At 43.4% G+C, this 18,798-nt stretch overlaps 1 protein-coding gene across 1 annotated transcript in view; it reads left to right on the forward strand.

The window, feature by feature from the left end:
* The window catches only part of CNNM2 (cyclin and CBS domain divalent metal cation transport mediator 2), a 111,404-nt gene that overhangs the window by 79,234 nt on the left and 13,372 nt on the right, over positions 1 to 18,798 (forward strand). The window contains exons 3-5 of the mRNA XM_032191051.1: positions 9,288 to 9,431; positions 14,533 to 14,670; positions 16,763 to 16,932. Coding sequence (XP_032046942.1) covers positions 9,288 to 9,431; positions 14,533 to 14,670; positions 16,763 to 16,932 — 452 coding nt within the window. The remainder of the gene's footprint in view (positions 1 to 9,287; positions 9,432 to 14,532; positions 14,671 to 16,762; positions 16,933 to 18,798) is intronic.

Raw genomic sequence — 18,798 nt, forward strand, 5'->3', positions numbered from 1 at the left:
GTTCAGGAGGTTGGGGTTGGAAATGTTCTCTCAGTTGAGGTTCTCTGAGACTCCGAGCCGGTCTTGTAAAGTCTTTAAAAAGCCCCAACAGCCACTTTTCAGCCAGAAGACATTCCACCCATCTCACAGCGTGAGACCTTGTTCTGCCCAGCCCTTCTTGCATCGTTTCATCTCGTGGTATCTGAGCCTGGATCTGACCCAAACAGAAAGCTTGTGGGAGCTTGTGCCTTTGGGTTGCTGGCGTACCCCTCATTTTCTGCTGAAGCAATTTGAAGTCTTTCTTTAATGGCAGTTGCCACAGCACAATATATGGACTCAGGGCATCCTGCGTTACATTTCAGAGAAATAAATGTGCAGCGTCAGAGAGCAGGAGCTCACGTGGCCCTGGTTCTGCACCCGTGCGAAGTCAAGGTCACTGATGCTGGTTGTGTTTACAGGCACATTTATGCCACAGCTTTGCTCCCCCTGAAAGCACAGGCACGGACGTGGTTCTGAGGTTGTGTGAATCCCACTGGGCAAGAGATGCTGTCACCGATTCAGGAAGTTAACGGGGGGGCTTATCGTTAAGCTTCCCCTGGCTGATGCCTCAATGTGAATTAGAAAGCCGTGCACTGAGCTTGAAAAATCTGACAGTGCCATCGACCAACCGGTTGGGGTTTCAAGCTGCTGGAATTGCAAACTGCATGTGGTATAAATGGCCTGAAGTAAAACAGGTCATTAAAATGGAATATTAATGATTAAGTTGTTGGGAACCCAAGAACCTGTTTTAATTTATGTCCTAAATAGTGAGCTAAAAGTAAACCACAGAAGCTGATGATGGTAATAAATATATATAAATATATCCAGCCTCCGGTTCCTATGATGACCCACAGTCCCAAGATGCTGCTCTTCCTTTTCAGCTCGTACGCTTTGCTCTCAGCACTGTTTGGGTCCTTATGTAAGCACGCTGGCCTCAGCTAACCTCCTCCTAATGTCCAAGCATGTTTCTGCTGTGCCTTCTAGTACTTTACCTTTGCAGGATTTAAAATCCCATGGTGTAGATGCCAAAATCCCAAATTAAGCTCTGTTTGTTCTAGGAATCGAGGGAGGCAGGATTAGAGGGAGGATTTTTGTACTAGGATTTTTGGCCGGGATGATACAGAGCAGGCTATTGTTTCTGTTGGTGTCATGTTTTGCTTACCTGAACGTTCGAGTTCATCACCGCTCTGGGCCAACTTCTATTTTTGTTGCACATAAAACATCTCTTGACATTCTTGTTTTTCTTCCATGGATTAAAGGTTGGGTAGCGGAAGCAGCCTGTTGGACAGGTTGGAGTGATGGAGGACACTAACAAGGTGACAATTTCTCTCCTTCACCCTCGCCAAGGGTGATCCCAGGGCTCAACACGTTATCCCCCCTCAGGTAGGGAGTAGTGGGAAGGCAGAGTGGGCTTGTAGCCACAACACAAAGCTCCAGAAGGAGACACTGAACAGGCCACAGCAGACACCAGTCGTTGCTGTGGAGTCCCAGCCTGAAGTATCCATCTCCCAGAGATCTGCCCAGACCCAGCAGCAGGCCAGCACCCTGGCCCCACCGCTGTCGGAGTCCAGGACCTCTCCTCTCCACCTGCTCTCTGCTGGACTCGGTTCTCAGGAGGACCCGCAGCTCGGCATGGAGCAAACCCAAGGTTTTGCGCTCCCTCTGCTGGCTGCATTTTTGCTGGCTGGTGCCTGCTCTTCAGCCCTGAAGGAATGCTGAAATCGGTGGGGACAATCTTGAACGAACAGGGAAGTAATAAAATTAGCACGGATCTTTTCCATGTGTCCTTGAACACTAAGAAAAATCCTTGTTCGCCATGCTGTGAAGATGCAAGTCAGTAAAGAGATGCATTTCTTATGCTTCTTTCCAAAAGGTCATTACTTGCATTGGGAAGTGGAAGCACGGGGGCAATCACATCAGTGTGTCACACTTCAGTATCTTCTGAATCTATTGTGGAAGACTTGAACCATGACCAAGGATGACTCAAGTGTTCTATTTGCTTTCCTTACGTTTTATCTGCGTATTTTTTTCTTCTGTGTTAGCCCAAATAGAGATAGATAGGTCTCTCTTCAGACTCAATATTTTCCCTTCTCAGTGTTGCCACCTCTTTTCTCAACGTTGTTTGCTGCACTCCCTTGACTTGTTTTTTAAACTTCCAGCCTGGCTCTCTTCTCAGCCCACCTGTGTCCCGATAACACCGCCTCTGGTAAGAACCTCAGAAGGATGTCAAAAAGGCTTTGTTCTAAGAGAGTTTCCTCTCTCACCCCTGATGTTTTCAATCTCTTCCTCTCCCACTTAACGTCTAATAGATACTTCTGTAGGACATCAGCCTCCAGTATTAGGAGGCAACTTGTATTTGTCCATTTACCATACCGAAATCAGGTGTTACTGCTAATCCCAGCCATAGTCAGCCTAAATTCCCTGCTGGATAAGGACTGCATGACTGGGAAGCACTGGCACGCTGTCCTTGACCAGGGGATCAATGCTCATGTTCAGGGGGCTTGAACCTATTCCTCTTCACTCTTTAGTTTCAGTCTTGCTGCCTGCCTGCACCTGGTAATAGTTTCCCCTAAATGTCCTCACTTCTCTAGATTCTTCCCTAAGATTTCCACTTCGATAGCAGAGCTCTGAGTTTAAATGACCTTTCTTCTTGCTCTCAAGTTATTTCTGGTTGCCTGCTGATTTCTTTTACTCATGGACCTGTGGTTAGTAGGTGACTGCTTCTAATCCAAGTTTATTGCCTGGTGCATTTGAGTTGCGTTTACAGCTGCAACAGGTAACAACTTTTTAGAGCCGTGCTTTTCCTGTAAAAGCTGCCAAGTAAATCAAGTTGGGCAGTGCACTTCTCACCGAGGGCTGACCAAAACAAATGGCAGGGTAGGCAGCAGCCTTTGAGTTAGAGAGCATATACTGGGTGATAGGCTGCTAGAGATGGAAAATGTTAGCTCATCTCCTCTTCCATCTGCCACGGGGCAGCGAATTACCGAGTCCTTTCTAGGAGCATTGTCCAGTCGCATTTTCAGAGTTGCAAGTAACCGAGCTGCTGCCGTTTCCCTTGGGAAAGTATTCTTTACAAATACAATTCACTGTCAGGAAGTCATTCTGAAACTCTCCTTAATTTTTCCTTTTTTTTTTTTTGCTGTCCTCCCACTAAAACGGGCATTCAGGCTTTTAACACAAAGAATCCATTTAAAGTGCTACTTTTTGATTTTCCTGTGGAGGCTTCTGCGGTTTCTAGTTAATGTTTGTGTGAGACTGTAAGCTTTCCAGTTTAAAGGCGAAGAATCACCATATTCCCTGTGGTACCGCTAGTACTTTCACTCGTTTCCTGGAGGGTCTGGATGAGTTTCATGCGGCTACATTAAATGAACGTTAGTTATTGGCTTCCCTTCCCAAATGTATATTAAAAAAATGTGTTTTGTTGCTGAAAAAGGCTGGATCTAAAAAGTCCATTTTAAATGTAGATCATGTTTGTGCAGAAGTTTTGTTTTTCTCCTGATTCGGCGTTGTGAACCTAAAGACAATGTGCACCAGGACGTAACAGAGGAGGGGGGGAAAGCAGCAATCCTGTTTCCCCGTTGAAAATAATCAAAGTGCAAAAACAAACAGCATGAATGCAAATTTCAGCTAATAGAAAAGAGATTTAATGCCCTTGAACTGTGCTGCAGAAAAGAGATTTAGGAGAACACTTGTTATTTGGGTATAATTGCTTGCAAGCCAATGCTATTCTAGAGGGAGTTGTTTTTAATGGTTAAATTATACAACACATTTTAAAATTGATTGTTTTGCGTAATGCGTTGTTGAACCTGTGAATCTCACCGACAGACCACATTGTTTACCTTTGTTGAAATCAGTTGAAAGCAAGACAGTCGCATGAGAATAAGCTGTGAGGTGTTTTAGCAGCACAGATTGTTAGTTAGCAAATTCAAGGGCAACTAAACACCTCCTGGGATTTTTTTTTTCTCCGTGTAATTGCAGCTGTATTACACAGGTTACAGCTTAACGTTCCAGAGGACTCGCCAACAGCAAATGGACTCAGATTACTGCTTTTAACACAAATTTACTAGTCCGATTTTAGCTTTACTACAACAGGACTTGCAGGGATCTTCTGTTTTATAAAGACCTACCATAGGTTGGAGAGATCACTCTTTCAATTTAAAGCTGTGGCAGCAGTATTACATTTCTGCAGCATAGTCTGGCTAGTAGCATCGTTTTGGTATTACTTGTATCACAAACAAGACCATATCGTCTTATTCCAGATCAGTACAGCATATTTGCTGTCTTTACATCTCACCCTTATGCATGGAAAATTTTGCATCATTTGGGTTCCTAAGCAGAAATACAGGAATTAAAAGTCAGAAATGAATCGAGCTGAGATTTCAATTATGCCTAGCTTCAATGTCTCTTAGGATCACAGGATAATTTAGGAAAGGTCTTTTGGACGTCATCGGGTACAATCTCCTGTTCAGAGCAGGCCATTTTTGAAGTTGGGTCAGGTCACTGAGTTTTGAATGCCTCCGAAGACAGAGATCTCACAGTGCCTCTGGGCCTCTGTTTGACCATCCTCATAGGGAACAAGAAGAGTTTGCATTTTTGCAACATGTCCATTATCTCTTGTCCCATTGGTATCAAGCTCCAAGAATAATCTAGTTTTGTCCTTTCTATAGCGTACCGTGAAGCATGTGAAGACTTCTAAGATCTCCCTTTTAGCCTTCTCTTTGCAAGATGAAACCAGCGCAGCTCTCCTTGCCCTTCTTGTGCACTGTGTGTGCCCCAGCCCCTGACCACCTCAGTGTCCATCCAGTGGACTTGCTTCCATTTGCCAATGTCTTTCCAGTACTGGAAAATCCCAAACTGGATCCAGTAATCCAGGTATGGTCTCACAAGTGCCAAATAGAAAGGAATAATCCTTTCCCTTGACCTGCTAGCCAGAAGTGTGCTTCCACAGGCATTATGCATCTGGCTTTGGTTGGCACAAGGGTGCACTTCTGACTTCTGTAGCTTATCTACGACACCACTGAGTCCTTTTCTGCAGACCCATCCAGTCAGTTTCCAGTGCCACTTAAGACTTATTTTGTCCTAGGCTCATGACTTTGCATTTGCATGTGTTAAACTTCAGAGGTTTCCTGTCAGCCCATTTCTTCAGCTTGGGTGTCCGTGGGGAAGTGGTACAGCTCTATTCATCTGCCAGAACATGAACAATATTCTTAAGGTCCTTTCTCTAAACATACAAGTACCTCAGCATCACAGAATCTTTTTTTTTTTTTTCTTTTTTTTTTTTTTCTCCATTTCTCTTTCAAGGAATGGTCAAGGTATTGTGAGAGGATCATTTTTTTCAAGCATTTCTTCCCATGGTGGTCTGTGTGGCCAGTCAATTGCATAGACTCTCTTGAGCTCATGCTAGGTTCACTGACCCATGCAGATTCTACTAAGCATCTTCATGCTTCTTGATTAGCTTAATAAATGAATCAGAAGTTGTGGTAAAGAGCAAAATCCAAGTTGAGGGGCAAGATTTTGAGTAACAGGATGAGAATGAGTCTGGTTTTAACAAAACTCCTTGGTGTTGTAGTTATCCATGAAGATAACTGAGAGATGAGCATTTGTCACAAGTTATATCTGGTGCTGTGCACATGTACAAGCTCCATAGGCTGTTGCTCACATTACCAGCTGCTACAGTAAGTGGGGGAAGCTGAGGCTGAAGCAAATGCTGCCTGCCTGTGGCCGCAGAGGAGTTCTGGGTCAGAGCATTTCCCGCAGTTGCCTCCTCGTGCTGCTTGGTACACGTCACTCAGGTCAGTTCTGCCTTTTTCATCGGAGCTGGCAGTGCTGCACAGCTGCCTGCCTGCTGACTCCCACTGGATCAACACTTAAAATGAGTGCTTAAAGAAAGATTAATGTCACAGATACAGTGTGATTAGAGACGGTGGCCAGAAAATCAGTGAGGTATAGAAAATAATTGTTTATTTTCCATGCACGCTTGCTCTCTCTGTTTAATATGTTCTGTACTTAAAGCCCTATTAATAATATAGACAGTCCAGGTTTCCTTACCTGGGTGTATGCTTTGCTCAGCTCCATGTTGGATTGTATCAGTAGTCCTTAGCAGTGGAAAATAGAGCTGAAACCTTGCTTTTTCAATTGAATAAAATGGTATGACAAATACCAGTGGCCTAATAAAGTCTTTGAATAAAGCTGTAGCCAATTTCTATTTAAAATACTCAGAGGAGTCATTATTTTACTTACAGACCACTTTTAAAGTTGGGCACATGCTGAGTTGTGCTTTTAAAATGTTTTTTAAAGAAGCCTTTGCTCTCCTTTGGCTTTTTCTTTAGCCTTTTCCACCTCGATTGTTCCCATACTTGCAGGGTATTTTGCAGTCAGCCACACAGCAGCCTGAAGCCAGCCTGACACTGAGAGCAGCCAGTATGGAACGCATCTTCCTGCCACCTCTGTCACCAGCACCAGCTTATTCTGCTCTCTGATTATTTCTGGCAAATATCTGGATCAAAATTAACTTACAGAGACCCAAGAAATGTAGTTTTCAGATTTGGCCTGCTTCATCAAGTGACTGCAGGAGTACTGAAGCAAATGCAGAGAGAGATTGAGAACAAAAGGCAGCCCAGTTAGGTTGGTTGAAATTTATCTGACCCCAGCAAAGTGATGAATTCTTGAAAGTCAGGAAGAGGAAAACTTGATAGGCAGGAGGGAAAAAAGGTTAGCATCAGTCTGCATTTGGATAAGGTATGTGTTTTTGACAGATAAGCCCTGCACCATGTAATTTTAGTAGTGAGGATCAAGGTGAAGATCAATGCTGCACACCAAAGATTTCATTGACATCTGAAACTATTAAAAGTTTCAGTCATAGAATCACAGAATGGTTTGGCTTGGAAGGGACCTTAAAGATCCTCTAATTCTGACCCTCCTGCCTTGGGCAGGGATACTGTCCACTAGACCAGGTTGCATACTTTGGGTGATAAATCAAAAACATAAAAATCACAGATTATGGCAGAACCAGAAAAAAAACATTCCTATCCTTTTTCATTTCAGTACCTTCCCTGTCCTGTCGCTGTAGATTTGCCCCATTGCTTGTGGATTTGTCCAGGACCCCACTATTAGTAAGGCTTCTTTTCAAAATGTAAAATTTTACCAGCTACATTCAGCTTTATCCCAGGAAGTACAGAAGTGGAAGAAAAGGCTGTAATTTGGTGGTTTCGATCAAAGCTGAAACACTGAGTTAATAGCGTTGTTTTGTTCGAGGAAGGCTTCTTTTTTATTTTATCCACTCAAATGGATTTGAGCACTCTTACCGCTCACTGATGGAGAATGGTAAACAGCACCTGAATGAGCGGGTGCAAATGAGCTGTTCTGCTCTGTGATGGATATAATTCTGGAAGGAGTTGTGTCTTTTGGCTTGAAAGCAAATGTACTGATACCTGAGCAGGCACTGGGAAACAAATTACAATCTGTTTTGTCCGTGTTGGCATTTCTGTTCCACACTTCCTGAACATCGTGAGATTGAACAGATATAATTGGAGTAATACATTACAGGGGAAGAGCAAGGATAATAATACGTAAATCTTTCATCCTTTTATGAAGTCACTTTTATTTAATGCTGTTCATTGAGCAGCAAAAAGAGCTGGAAGTCTTACAAGGAATGCAAAGAAATAAAACTGGCACAGCGAAAGCCTTTCAGTACAATACGATTGTTGATCCTTTAAAATCACAAATCATCTTTCTATTAATTCACTGTAGAATAAGGTCTCTTCAAGATAAGACTCAGCAGTGCTGTGGAGTTGGTATTTAAAGTATGTCCATCTGCATCTAAACGAGTAGCTCCAAGACAATCAGATTATGCAGTAGTTACTTTGGTGAGAATATCGCCTAAGTGGAATGGAAACTTCATTTTGAGTCTAATATTAGACCCTGCTTTGGAAAATTCCTTTTAAATGATCACAAGCTGGGAATAGCAAAAGAATTTAACTTTCGACAGACAGCATTCACCAAGAATTTGTTTTTAACTGCTTATGTTTGGTCCCTGGGAAAGCAGATGTGAAAAACTTACCAAAGTGAATTGACTTGACCTGATGCAATGTTTATATCAGTAGTTGATAAGTTTTCCTCCCTCGTCTAATTTGTTCAGGATATTTTCATTCTTCAAGCATGAGTAAGTCTGGCTTGGAATAGTTCGAATGCTTGTTAGTCTAATAATCTGAAGCTTAAAACATGCAGACATTATTGCCTATAAAGGGGTCTGAGCAAAGTTGAACTATTTTGGTTGTCTTCCCCAGATGGGGATAACTATCAGTTTTGAGATCAGCAAAGAAGAACGTGAGACAACGTTGCTTACCTCTCAACAGCTCACAAAGCACCTTGAGATCTGCGTGTTTGTGCTTCAAAATGCTGTGTGCGTTTGGAGAACCCTTTGAATGCAGAGATCTAGGTGTCTTTTTGGGCACCTTTACAAAGGACCGACTTTGGGTGGCAGCTAGGGATACTGGCAACCCCGGTGTCAAAGCAAATTCGAAGGGTGATTGATTATTCGAAGGGTACTTGCTTATTCCCGTGGCAGAAAGGACTTTAGGAGCTAGGAAATGCACGGCAAATGATGCACAGCTTAGGGATCTTTAGAGCCACCAGTATATCTTAGCTTAGCTTTTCTCTTTGTTAATCAGACGCTGCTGCTTTGGATATTTTAATTAATGCATTCATTCCTAAACAAGTCCCCTTCTGCCTGGAGCATGTCTAAATAAATTCTTTTTTGCAGGAGGAAGGAAGAAAACATGAATTTATGGCTTGAGCTCCTCTCCCCAGCTTAACCCTGTTCACATGCTTCTGTGATGTGGCCATTGTTGCTGCTGTTTGTAGGCTTCAGGAGCATCCATGGGAGCTCCCTGCAAAGGAGGACTCCAGCCAGACCTTCCTCTGCCAGTGCAGGACACAAGAAGTGAAAAAGCCATCAACAAACAACAAAACAGTATAATGAATGCAAAGCCAGGGCGATGGTTTCACTGGGGAAAGAAATTAGGAAGAGAACACTGATATTTTTGACTGTTCTTTAGTGTGCTAGTTGGATTTATGTGATCCTGGAATATATTTCTTAGAGGGAAATCAGGTTGTGATATTAAGTGTCTCTTAAATTTTGTAGCTTTTTTATGAGGTGCGACACCAGCCTTTCTGTCTTTTTATTTATACCTGTTGTATATAATTCTGCTGTAATTTCTGGTCTTTCAGGAATTTCTAAATGTCTAAATTGCTGATCTGTCTCCTTGCAGGCAAGTCTCACCTGGCCATAGTACAAAGAGTAAACAATGAAGGAGAAGGGGATCCTTTTTATGAAGTCCTGGGAATTGTCACTTTAGAAGATGTGATTGAAGAGATCATCAAATCTGAGATTCTGGATGAAACAGACCTATACAGTGAGTAGAAATATTTATACTTTTTTTTTTTTTTTTTTTTTCCCAGAGGAGAGGGAAGACTATCCAGCAGCAGCTGTGTCTTATAACTTTGTTGATGAGATACAAAATGTTGTAGAGACCTAAGTTGCTGATTTAAAAGATCAGTGGACAAATAACCTGCAAATCCCTTAGATAGTCAAAGTGATTTTTGTTTTCACAGCATGGGCACCTCACCCCTTTAAGCTGTATTAATTCAGAAATAGGACAGCTTTCTTTATTTGATCATTCCATCTAGAAGACTTAGATGTGCAACATCCTGGTCTCTCCTGTTAGCTGTTCTCCACCACAGTGGCCTAGTTTAAAGCTCTTTGTTCCAGCACTCATGACCTCCCACATTTTCCCCTAGCCTTTCGCCACCTCAAGGGCCCGTAGTCTATGTACTCACTGCATTTTAGAAAGAAAGCAGGCAGATAACCATACCTCAGGGAAGAGGAATGGAGACTCTTTAGAGTCAGTCTCTGTCACTTCATTCAGAGAGATCCTAAGAATGGAAAAGCTTCTTCAGGGTTAAAAATCAGCAAGTCCTAAATGACTCTGTTTTATTTTTATTTTTATTGCACAGTGCAGCTCCTTCCTTCCTTAGTGTTAACATAAATTAAGGCAAATGATCGAGTGTTACCTGGGATCTTTTTTTCCCCTCACTTCAGTTTTTCTGGTCCTTGACCAGTTACCTAAACTGTCTTTGCTTCTGTTCCCATCTGCACAATCTGGCCTGTGCACATGGAACTTCCTTTCTGTCATTCTTCATCTGTCTTATCTGTGCTTCGATCGCTTGCTGGCAGATGCTATTTTTTACTTTGTGTTCAAGTGTAGCAGAAGGATGTCTCTAGATTCTATTGTGACAGAAATAATAGGAATGGTCATTTTAAATATCTTTCACACTGTTTAGCTGACCTTTGCTTTCTTTTTCTTTTCTCATGAAAAGGATCTGAATGTTTCTACAGCATCTTTTTCAGGCCAAAGCAGGCAGTCTTCTATCTTCCTTCCAAGCCAAAAGCCAAATGAGCACTTCGCTCTGTAGGATAGACCTACTTCTGCTTTTCCTAATAGATTGGTTTTGCCTGAACTACTTTCCATAGCTGGTCAGTATTTTACCAGAATTTATGTGCCCAAAGGTTCATGTAAATCACAGTTTTGTTTTACACTGCACTAAATGGTCTAATTACTATGCAAATCACAGAAGTCCAGTTAGTATTGATCTTCTTCATACTGCCACAACTTAACTGCTGGGCTAATCAGTTACAACATAATGCTTTTACAGGGTGAATTCAGACTTTCTTTTGTAATCTAAAATAGTGGCGTGGTTTCTTTTTCTTGTTTGTTAAGAGGAACTGTATAGATCATGCTGCGTTGTTCCCTGGGAACAGAAAAAAGCATTGACCATTAAAAGCATGTTGGAGGGCAAGGAAATGATAATTTAATTTTACTATCTGAAGACTTCCTAGATGAACAAAATAGAGCTGGTTCATTGGAAACTGTCCTTCCTGGGAAGGTTTTAGTATAGAAAATCCCTAGTTCAGATTAGGAGGGAAGCTTAACTTCCTAGGCTTCCTGGAGGATGCAGGAAATTTTGAGGGGTGGCTCCTGCTGTGTACCATTAAGATGACCTTCTGATTCCAGTATGAAGCACTGGAATTCATTCCGCTGTTTAGATCAAAGGAAACTGGAATGGTAAGGGAGAGAACAGAAATGCAGAGAAGCTAGGAGAAAATGTGATAGGTTTTGGATTCGAGCAGATTGGTATGCTGTAACCACTTCCAATTGGTGTAGTGATTGGAACATGCTTTTGGCTTGCTGAAGATAGCTTATTGCCCATGATATGTTAAGGTAGCTTCTTTTTGATTTTGATATCAGTGTGTCAGTGCTAGTAACCCCCTCCAGTATCTGAGGTCTGGTGCTGTTCATTATAAGGCCAGCTTGCTCAGAACTTAAAGCCTTAGGATTTGCTCTATGCTAAGAAATAAGGTTTACTTAAAAGCAGACCTTATGACAAAATTTGGCAGTGTTATGCCTTTGTTCTGAAGTTTTAAACCTGTTTTGTTGTGCTTTGATGGAAACTGGAGATTGATGAAATGGCTGACCTTGGTGTTGGAGCTGTGCCTTTTTGCTGTTTCTGTGAAAATGCATTTCAGCTGTGTCAGGGTAGAAGCAATTGTAAATTTACAGTTTTTGTTAAAAGCTGCTGAAGCTCTGCAGCTGAGTTTCTCAAGGGCTGTGTACCCAGTAGACACATGGCATTATTTCACATTGCTCTGCTCTGCCTTATGGCTTGAAGAGATGTTGGGAACAAGAGACAGTGTTAAATATATTGGATCTATCAACATCTACTTGGGTTGAGTGCTTCAGGGTGTGTGACTCCATAGCGGGGATGCTGATGGGGTGCAGAGAAGGGGTTTCAGTTGTGATACAGGTGGGCTCTGGAAATGTCTCAGCCAGTGTCACAGAGAAGAGCTGTCAGCGTGTTTTGCTCTTGGTACTGGAAAGTTGGAGCGTTTGATGCACTACAGGACTGTGTGCTGTGCTCCTGTGGCCCCAGCTCTCGTAGGGGTGCCTTTCCCAAACTTCTCAGAGGCTGAGAGGACACTATCTAACACCCAGGGCTTTTCTACAGATGAATTAGCCTTGGCTAGTCACTTTCCTGAGGGGAAGACCACATCTTACCCTAACATTCCCATTTCCAAACAGCTCTCAAAACAGGTACGGTAAATATATGTGCTAGTAAACCCTGCATCTCTCTCCCGTGTAAACCACAGAGCTACAGGACTAAAAAACTGTTTGCCCTCCTAAGTATTTCCACTGTCATCCAGTGAAACCGTAGCAACACAGAAGGTTATGCAACCCTGATTTGCCTGGCAGGACCTGCAGATATTGGCAGTGTCCTGCGCCAGGAGAGCAGAGCTTTTTGCAGCTGGAATCTAATCTTTCGACACACCCAGGCTGTTACCACCTTCCAGAAAGAGGTGTTTTTATGCTGTTGGCCAGAAGGCTTGTGGACTTGCTAACCTGTGGTCTAGCGCTGGTAGGCTGGAGGAGCAGCATCCTTACAAGAAGCTATTTTAGGTTGTTTTAGAGCTTCAGGTTTAGTCATGCTGAGTTTCTGACGGTTGCCAAAACATGCATGAGACACCGGGCAACCTAGTTTTCCCAGCTCGAGACCAAAAGAACTAGCAAAACTAGCTTCGTTAATTCCTAAGCCTTTCTTTTAAAATTAAACAAACCCACAGGCTTAGAAAGAACTGCGCAGCGTGTGGGGCACAGACTGTCAGCCTGGGTGTGTGCATCACCTGGGGGAGGAGGGAGAAGGGGCTCTGGCATCCACCTCCCACTGCCCTGGGCCAGGCATCCCGCAGCTGACTGTGGGCACACGGTCAGTGAGTCTGGGCCTCTGGGATTTGTACTTTTCCTGGAGTATCAGAGAGCTGCAAATATCAAAGTTGCTAGTCCCCGTCCTTGCTGTTTGGTTATTGGACAGTCCTTGTGTGCCAACAGAACCACACGTCCATTTGAAGATAGATTTTTGTCCTCATTCTCTTGTCTGGAGCTCACTGCAGATGTCTACGCTGATTAATACAGACCCTAAAGAGAACAGGACAAAAAGGAACACACAAAGACAGCAATAACTCTTCCCTGCAAGTTGTCCAGGTGCATTTGCAGTGCCGGTCAGCTGAACGGGTGATCTGAGGTTAGAACTCCCTGTTCTGTAGCAGTCTTCCATACTGGGCTGGCTCCTTCAAAAAAATAAATGCAATTGTTGTCCTGCATCAGGAATATGGCAAGAGGGATGACAACATTACTTGTATTTGGACCTATCCTCTTCTTGAGTTCTCCCCTACAGCCCAGGAACTCATAGTCAGCCTTGCTGCTTTGGATTTACAGGCAAATCTAAATATTTCCAGAACCTCCTGAAGACAGCTACAGTACTTGTTGGTATCTCACCTAGGATTATGCTGAGGGTATCCCTCATATGGCACGTTGTTCATGTTGCAGAACCAAACAACATCACATCACTTTAAAAGCAGAGATTGCTTAGGTCTGCCGAGATAATTTAAGTGCCCACGTCTCCATCTCAGTGTAGAAAGGACAGGAAATACCTGGTTACAGATTTAATTATTTCTGTCACCATCCAGTCCTGGGTTTCTGTTTCTTACAAGAAGCTTGGAAATTATCTGAATAACAAAGAACATTTAAGACTATTCCTCACAAAAATATGCAGACTTGGTGCCTTTGCTCTCACTGTGTAGCGTTTTTCTTGGGAGAAGGTTTTTGGACAGGCTGCCAAGGAAACCATGGGAGGAATTGAAATCCTCCATCAATTGATGAAGAGCCTGGGTCTCTCACCCTGGCGACTGAAAGATAGAAAGGTTTAAGGCATCCTCCAGTGATGTGATGCTGGTGCTGTATTTGGGTACCAGAAATGCAGCGTGAAGCTTGCTGTGGGAGGGCTCACTGACAGAAGAAATAAAGGAATACAGGAATAGTGCCCTGCTGAAGAGACATTTCCCTGCCTGTACTTCTGGTGAAGTCACTGAAGAGGGCAATGACACAGCTCCTTGTGAGACAGCATCTCAGGTGCAGCACTGCAAGAAATAGCATTCTCCGAGCTTTTCAGAAAAAAAGTAAAAGATTCTTTTCTTCTAAGGTGTGTATATAAAAATAAAAAAAGAAGGTATTTATCACAGATGCTCTTATTGAACACCACCTTTCTATTGTTAGTAACACTGAGAGGGACCCCTCCTGCCCACCTAGAATTGCCCCCACACCGTGCACAAGATGCAGAGCTGCTCTGCATTTAGATGCTTGCAAGCAGACACTTCTCTCACAGTGAAGTGACAGAGATTGTGGGTTCCTGGATCTGAGCCCGCAGCACAGGTCACCGATTATTTCTGTTTTTTTTAAGGTGTATCAATGAGCAGGGCTTTGCACGGGTACTGCAGAGGGGTCTGTCTGCACAGTTTGCTCTGGGTGGCTGTCCTGGCTGACTCCATCCAAGCGCAGTTCGTGTTGGACCCCATTCTAACAGAAATCGCTTCCTTCCTTTCTTCTCTCACCCTCCCTTCCCCAGCTGATAACAAGACGAAAAAGAAAGTAGCTCATCGGGACAGGAAGCAGGACTTCTCTGCCTTCAAGCAGACAGACAGCGAGATGAAGGTTAAAATATCACCGCAGCTCCTCCTGGCAATGCACCGCTTCCTGGCAACAGGCAAGTGTGGATTATCTGTTTTCACCATCATGCCAGAGCCTCGGAGGCAGTTTGTCAGCAAAGGCTGGTGAGGTGGGTGGGACAGTGCAGGCGGGAAGGGAGGCTGGATGGTGGGGTGACAAATAATGCCACTGTTGTGTTTTTCTTTTTAAATTCTCTCCTCTCCTGTGTTCAGTGTCGGCATGAACCCTCTGAGACATTTACCAGGGGTGGACCAGTAACTTTAAATTGGTCTGAAAGGTAAGGATGAATGCCAAGTGCCGCACTGCATGTCTAGAGTCCGTCAGATTAACGACTAGCAAGTGCACCCCATTAGGAAGAGCTCAGGGAACAAACCACAGACGACTCGATACCACTGGCCAGCTGACTGTAATTGCACTCTGGCACTTCATCCAGAAAGAGATGCTGGACTTTTTGCAGGAAGGTGTAAACCTGTTCCATGAGACTTTTTGACTCGAAGTGAAAAACAATCCCGACACATTTAATGCAGACTGCACAGGCAGTTGAACTGTACTTTTAAAAATGGATTTTCTTGCTGGCTTGTGTGACCTCCGTTGATGGCTCCGGGTTTCAGAGGACAGTTGTCTCCATCCCAGATCACCTTGATGCTTTAGCCCTTGGGTGGGCAGTCTGGCAGAGAGGCCAGGGGCTTGAATGGTTTCTTGCAGCTGACATTGCCTTCCGTCGTAAAGTTGGTCCCTTCACCTCAGAGATGAGACCTGTTAACAGGAGAGCTTGTGGAAAACATACCTTCCTATTGCTCACGTTGTCTCTCTTTGACATATAAAGACTTCTCATGTGCAGGCCTTTCAGACGGGCGTCTTTCACTGCTATATTCGACATATATTGATGGATTGAAATTCATTCTGTCTCAAGCTGGCCAGCTCATGCTGGAAAGCAGTACTTCCCCTCCTAAGACACAGTGACTGCCTGCCTAGATGCTCCCAGTCTGCCTTCGTGCTTTATTTTGCCTCTGCGACTTAAAAGAAACACGTGCGTGATCGGTTTTCACACCTCAGCTGAGGGACAGTAAATCCTTAAAACGCTTGGACTCCTGCGGCTCATGTGCATGTGAGCATGTCCTTGGTGAAAGGAAAAACAGTTCAACGGGAAGACGCGGATTTAACAGCAAGCAAAGCGTTGTTCACCTAGTTGTACAAGACTTGGTGGAGTTCCCTAAGCACCTTCTCAACAGACATAGTCTTACAGTGCTGCGTCTCTGCTTGTTTTGTGGATGAAAGGATTTTGTAGCTTAAATCTGGCAGCGAAGCCACTGCTAAGTAAGATGAAAGCTACAATTTTGGTTTCTCTGTTCTAATTTGAGAATAGTATCTGGAGCAGATGAAAGGTGCTGGGTCATTAACGGTCCTGTTCTGAAAGGTGTTAGGAAAGCTTATCAATTTGCATGTGTCTATCTCGACATCCCTGGCCTAACTCTCTCACACAAGGATAAGCTTTTTCACCTCAAGCAGCTGCTGTTGGGAACACTGATGACTGAAGAGCAAGTGGATAGGGAATGTGTTCTGTGTGTCAGGTATTAATCCCACGTGGTTTGAACTGACCTGCACTGTGTCTCACTTTGAGTAACTCTTCCCATGTGAACCCTGGCAGCCCAAATTGTCTTTGATTTATGTAGAGCATCTATCTAGAGCAACTTTCTAGGCCCCAAACTCTGTTTTTTTTTATAGAGTGCAAAAAATGCAGTAACTTAATACCTTCTGAGGAAAGAAAAAGTGCATTCAAAGGTTCTCTGTGCCCCAGTTGTAAAGCTCTTCCCATTTACAACTCTCCAATGAGCCTATTCGACTGTGATTTCACTCTCAAGTGGGCAAGACTGCCTTCCTTTTTTCTTTTCCATTTCAGATGGACATGGTTTTTGGTTGTTTTGAAAAATACTGCAGTAATGAAGGTTGAGGCGTTCCTGTTTTTTCCCCTTACAAATCTAACAGTCTCAAAAGACAGGAAGCCTGCAATTCCGTAATGGATCTCTCTGCATCCGTGTGTCTTTTATAGGCAAATGCTTATTAACGAGTATTGCTAACTTCTTGCCAGGCATATGAAGTGTAATGCCAGGTTGTATCTTTTGTTATAGAAGTAGAAGCCTTTGGTCCATCCCAGATGTCGGAGAAGATCCTTCTAAGGCTGCTAAAACATCCCAACGTTATCCAGGAGCTGAAATACGATGAGAAGAACAAGAAAGCCCCAGAACACTACCTCTACCAGCGAAACAAGCCTGTCGACTACTTCATTCTCATTTTACAGGTCAGACATGTGATTATGTTGCTATGTGCAGTATCATGCATCTCCTGACACACTACTTTTGCTACCTCTCTCGTTGAATTTTATCTTCTTTCAACCATAGGTTTGAAGCTATGGTTTGTGGTAACTGCTCCAGTCTTCTTTATGAGTTTACCAACTTGAAGAGCTCACTCTGCTGTGATGGGCAGACAGTGCTTCCCACTGCAAAATGAAGTTATTTGTGCTTTAGGTATTACTAGGATCAGCAGTGCAAAAGAATCCTTGTGTACAGCTAGCATTGCTTGGAAAACAGGGGTACAAAAAATGTCATGTCAGTAGGAGCTTGGCCAGGATGCTTCACAAATGCATTCTTTGGTTTGCGGAAGGAGGCATGGGGAGTTTGACAGTTCGGAAAGATGGCGTTTTTCCATGCAATTTTGAAGCCTGCACCTTTGGCGGTGTGCTAAATGCAGGTTTTAGTGGGGCCATTGCGCCATCTACTGAACCCCTGCCACCTCCTGCCACAGCCCCTGCAGTTCCCTGGGCGCCCTGCCACCTCAGCTCTTGCCCTACCCCGAGAAACTTGCATTTGGGTGATTTTTAGATTGCCACCCTAAGGGGTGTGGAAGGACTGCTTTCTGTTCACTACAGGTTCCTTTTCAGTGCTGATTATCTCCTAGGGTCTGTTACTTGGCAGGAACATTCTAGCACTGTTTGAGCAGGAACATTTTGCTGGAAAGGTGCTTATGTGTCTATCCTGGACAACTGAAATGAGTTTTGGTTTACAAACAGAGGCATTGTAGCTGAAGTTGTAACACAGGGCTTGAAATCTTCCTCACCTTTGCCTTTAAAAAAAAAAAAAGGAATGGGTGTCAGGGGGATTAAACATCATTAGTGATAAACAATGAAGAAAGCACTGGAACATGGTATTGTGGATTCAACATGCCTCTATTTTAGAAAAGAATTAGGTTGTTTTTTGTTTTTCTTTTTTAAGTGTTTGAGGAGCCACTGGTAGCTCTTTAACTGCTCTTTCTTACGTGCTGAGTTGTTGCAATCTAAAATACTCCAGAGGCGAGATAATGCTTCTGGATGAGGTAATGCTGCAAAGCTGTAAGTGGAGGACATGTGCAATCTAAAAGAACAATTGGTTCTTTCTGAGCTGCTCTCCAGTCAATAAATATTTAGTGAAAACAGTGTGCTAAGTCTATAATGCATTTGGAAAAGTGAGTTTTGTGGTAGATGCACACTATAAAAATGGTAACGTTGGTTCTGCAGGGATGACGAAGATCAATACTCTGCTTTTGTTACTTAAAATATCTGGTCTTGGGCAGATTCTCTCACCCGGAGCTACCAAGAATACCTTTCACAGTAAAAGCATACAAGAACAAAAAACATGTTCTGTGCATTAAATTCACCAACTTAATCTCTGTAGAGTTACTGTTTTAGTTGGAAGGTCACCTTATGCGAGTTTTTCTTTAGCTACTGAGAAGTTCTTCTGTAGCGGTTTGAGATTTGTTTCTGTCATTCTGTTCTTTCAAAATTCATGTCAGGGCATTAAGCAGAGGAGAAATAGAAACTGTGGATGCATGTGTTTAAACAGGGCAGCTATCATCAGATTGCACATGTGGGGAATTCTTGGTTTTCCAGCTGCTGTAACTATGCCAGGCATGCCTTACCTTCTTACGGCCACCTCCGGGAAGTGCCGTGTGTGCTGACAGAGCAGCAGTGCTGGAACTGAAGCTACACTCTTGCTGCTAGCTACTAGCTTGTATTTGTTTAGCTACTAACCCAGACTGACTGTATGTGAAGATCAAAGCCCACTTGGGTTTCTTGTGTATGTGTTTTGAAGACCTGGCCTTGGCTGGGAAATAACCAGCAGTGACAAGTGGG

This window comes from Aythya fuligula, chromosome 7 (assembly GCF_009819795.1).
Source record: "Aythya fuligula isolate bAytFul2 chromosome 7, bAytFul2.pri, whole genome shotgun sequence".
Taxonomy (NCBI): domain Eukaryota; kingdom Metazoa; phylum Chordata; class Aves; order Anseriformes; family Anatidae; genus Aythya; species Aythya fuligula.